General features: G+C 37.8%; 1 protein-coding gene across 3 annotated transcripts in view; it reads left to right on the top strand.

Moving 5' to 3' along the window:
* Nucleotides 1-3,188, top strand: part of PHTF2 (putative homeodomain transcription factor 2) — a 211,564-nt gene that overhangs the window by 105,894 nt on the left and 102,482 nt on the right. Inside the window, exons 1-2 of one of the 3 annotated variants that reach the window (XM_075064465.1) lie at nucleotides 1,349-1,857; nucleotides 2,577-2,741. The exons of the other annotated variants lie outside the window; for them this stretch is intronic. Coding sequence (XP_074920566.1) covers nucleotides 1,772-1,857; nucleotides 2,577-2,741 — 251 coding nt within the window. The 5' untranslated portion in view covers nucleotides 1,349-1,771. Of the gene's footprint in view, nucleotides 1-1,348; nucleotides 1,858-2,576; nucleotides 2,742-3,188 lie in introns of those variants that run through there. 3 annotated transcript variants of the gene reach the window in all.

The following is a 3,188-nucleotide window of genomic DNA, read 5'->3' as shown; positions in this document are numbered from 1 at the left end:
GGGTTTTGGATATTATAAAAGGACAGTTTGAAATCTTCCCTCCAGATCAACTTCCCCTCCCTCTCTTTTCATGGATCCCTGTCAAAAGTTGGTGTTAAGAATAGAAATCTACACTCTAGTAATGGAGGGAGCAGTAGAGAAGGTTCAGGAAAATCTCAAAAATTGGGATTCCTACTCTCACTGTTTCCTAATTTCAAGGAAAGATGGAGGTCTTCGTCTCATGCTGGATCCAGGGCTGAACAGATACATCCAAAAGTTCGTCTTCAAGTAGTGTCCCTATGAATGCTCCACTGTAGGTGCATCTGTGTCCCTGTGCCTCTAATTGGAGACTTTTAATAAGAGGTCTCTGGAATCGCTAGGAGTCTTGCCTTCATATCAGTGTTCTGGAGTTGAGAGCAATTTGTTAGCGCTCAGATCATTCCTCTCTCTGGTCAGATCATTCAGTACTCAAGTGCAAAGATCAGTGGTTCAAGTGGCCACAGACAATATAACACTAGCTCTGCATGTGACATGGTCTCTTAATGAGTCAGTGGACCAGCTACACAGAGACTTTTCCCAGATGCACAAATGATACTTTGTGGCTTCATAGCTACTTTGGTACTTCAGATAAAGATCTAATTACCAGAAGATTTAACACTTAAGTGCCCTTCTTTTCTTTTTTTCAAGAGCAGGAGTCAGTTACTCACTCTCTAACAGATACAGTCCTCCTAAATTGGGGTACAGATCTGATGTATGCTTTCCCTCCATTCCTTATAATGTGGAAGATTGTGAAGATGATCAGCCAGGATGATACTTATTGCCCCAGCGCAGCCAAGATAGCAGTGATACATGGACTTATGCCTTCTTTCCAAAGGGAATTACAGACACTTACTTGTGTCACAGCAGCAATGGAAAATATACTATTCAGATCTGCTTTCACTGCATATGACAATATGGGCGATAGGACTCTGGTAGAATTAGAGCAATCTTTCTCTGTAGATGTACAGTATGTTTTACTTAACTCTAGAAGACAAGCAACTAGGAAATGTGATTTAAAATGGAAAAAATGTTCACTGTGGCTGTATGATCAAGTAGTTGTATGTAACAAGTAGTTGCACCAGGACACTTTCCATGAAACAAGCTGACATTCTAGTTCAGAGGACTCATGGTGTTTGTGAGATATAAGAAAAAATGTCCTATAATATTGAACACATTGATCCATTTTATTACAATTCCAAAACATGTGAAAACATGCCATGCTGTGGTCTACATACAGATGAAAATAAATTTGTAATAGATGTGACAGTATGAATAAGTGATATTGTCCTATAGTTGTTAGGATTACTAGAAGATTAAAAAATTACTATTTAAAGATTTCTTCCAATTATCCTCTGAGATCACCAGACCTGGAAATTGTTTCCATGTGTCTGGGTCAGAAATGACATCTATATTTGCAGCATATAATTTAGATATCAGAATGGGTGTGGTTCTACTTGTAAGATTAGAGTAGAATCTGCAACCTGTCATTTAGCAATACAGGTTGTATCAGAGGATATATTTGGCTTGAGTGAGTTAGGTGAAGAGCAGTTAGGATGTGGAAAAGGATCTCCAGAGTTGTGAACAGTTTTTATTTTGTGAAATATCCATGTTAGTTGACCAATAGAGCAATTCAAGACAATTGAGACACTGAATATTTTTTTCCTTTTTTGCAGTTGCCGCAATAGTATTATTCTATACAGCAGCAAGCTCACATAACATACCTCTGACTGAAGTAATTGGGCCAATATGGCTAATGTTGCTACTTGGAACTGTGCATTGCCAGATAGTTTCAACACGAACTCCTAAACCACCACCTAGCACAGGGGGTAAAAGAAGAAGGTACAGTCTATACTAAAATGTTTTCTATCAGTTAGGATCATGAGTACATGAAATTATTTTGGAATATACCATCTCTGAACCATTTTGCAAGGTTTTGTCTACAATGGTGTATGATATGCATTGTCTTGTAAGAAATTTGAGTACTGTGTATATATTTACTAAACTTTAAAAGTTATTGTTAAAAACTTTAGTCTTGTGATTTCACCTTTATTTGTCTGTGTATTGAACCTTTTTGCTTCAAATTGTGTGTCACTAAATATTGGTAGAGACTGTTCTGTAAATATGAATGTAAACTTACATTATTCAGTACTCAATACTGATCAATAATCTTCCTGTTGGAGGCCCAAATTATAAGAAAAACAGTGCAACCACAAACATGGGCCCCATCCTGCCAACACTTAAATGAATAGGGTTTACTGCTATGAGTAATCCTGTTGAAATTGGTGAAACTACTCACAACAGGACATTTTGTGGGTTTGAGCCTTTAGTGTTTAGTCAACTTACTTTTTTTGTCTAGAAGAAATTATATAATGAAAATGGACAGTTCTAATGTGCTGAATGTTTTAAAATATTTATTAAAACAAAATGGTAAATTACTAGATTAATATGTTTTGAAAACTCTCTTATTTTGCATGCTTACAAAAATTGTTGAACACATTATAGAGCTAATGGATTACATTTATAAAGATGCCTTCCAATTTTAATCTTTTCTGATAAAGGAAATTAAGGAAAGCAGCACATTTGGAAGTACATAGGGAAGGAGATGGCTCTAGTACCACAGATAACACACAAGAGGGAACAGTGCAGAGCTACGGTACAAGCACCCCTTACAGTATTGGCACCGTCTTCAGAGATATCTGGCATGCTGCTTTCTTTTTATCAGGGTTTGTATTTATTTAAGGCAATGTATGTCTTAGATTTGTGCTATCCCTTTTCTGAAAAAGTAATATTTGATCTATATTTCTATCAAATGTTTTTCTACCAAACAGAATATTTTTCTGTTTTTCTAACATACTCTGAATTATTTGAGCTTGTGTAGACATTAGTCTTTATTTTGGCTAATTCCAGTGAAATACAAAATTAATGGCTTAGTTTTACAAATGTGTTTGATGCTTGAGGGAGAGGGCAGAGCTGGGCAAACTACAGCCTGTGGGCCATATCTGACCCATGGGAGGCTAGCCCCCAGCTGTCTCTCCTACCCCGCAGCCGCGCAGGCAGTGCTCTGGGCGATTTGGTTGAGAGCTTCTACAGGGCAGCGCAGCAGCATGCTTAGCTCTGGTCAGGCGGTGTGGCTCCCAGACATGCTACTCAGAGTGGCATGGTAAGGGGGC

This window comes from Chelonoidis abingdonii, chromosome 1 (assembly GCF_003597395.2).
Source record: "Chelonoidis abingdonii isolate Lonesome George chromosome 1, CheloAbing_2.0, whole genome shotgun sequence".
In the NCBI taxonomy this organism is placed as follows: Eukaryota; Metazoa; Chordata; order Testudines; family Testudinidae; genus Chelonoidis; species Chelonoidis abingdonii.
Note: the sequence above shows the minus strand (reverse complement) of the source record. Positions and strands in the feature narration are given on the sequence as shown.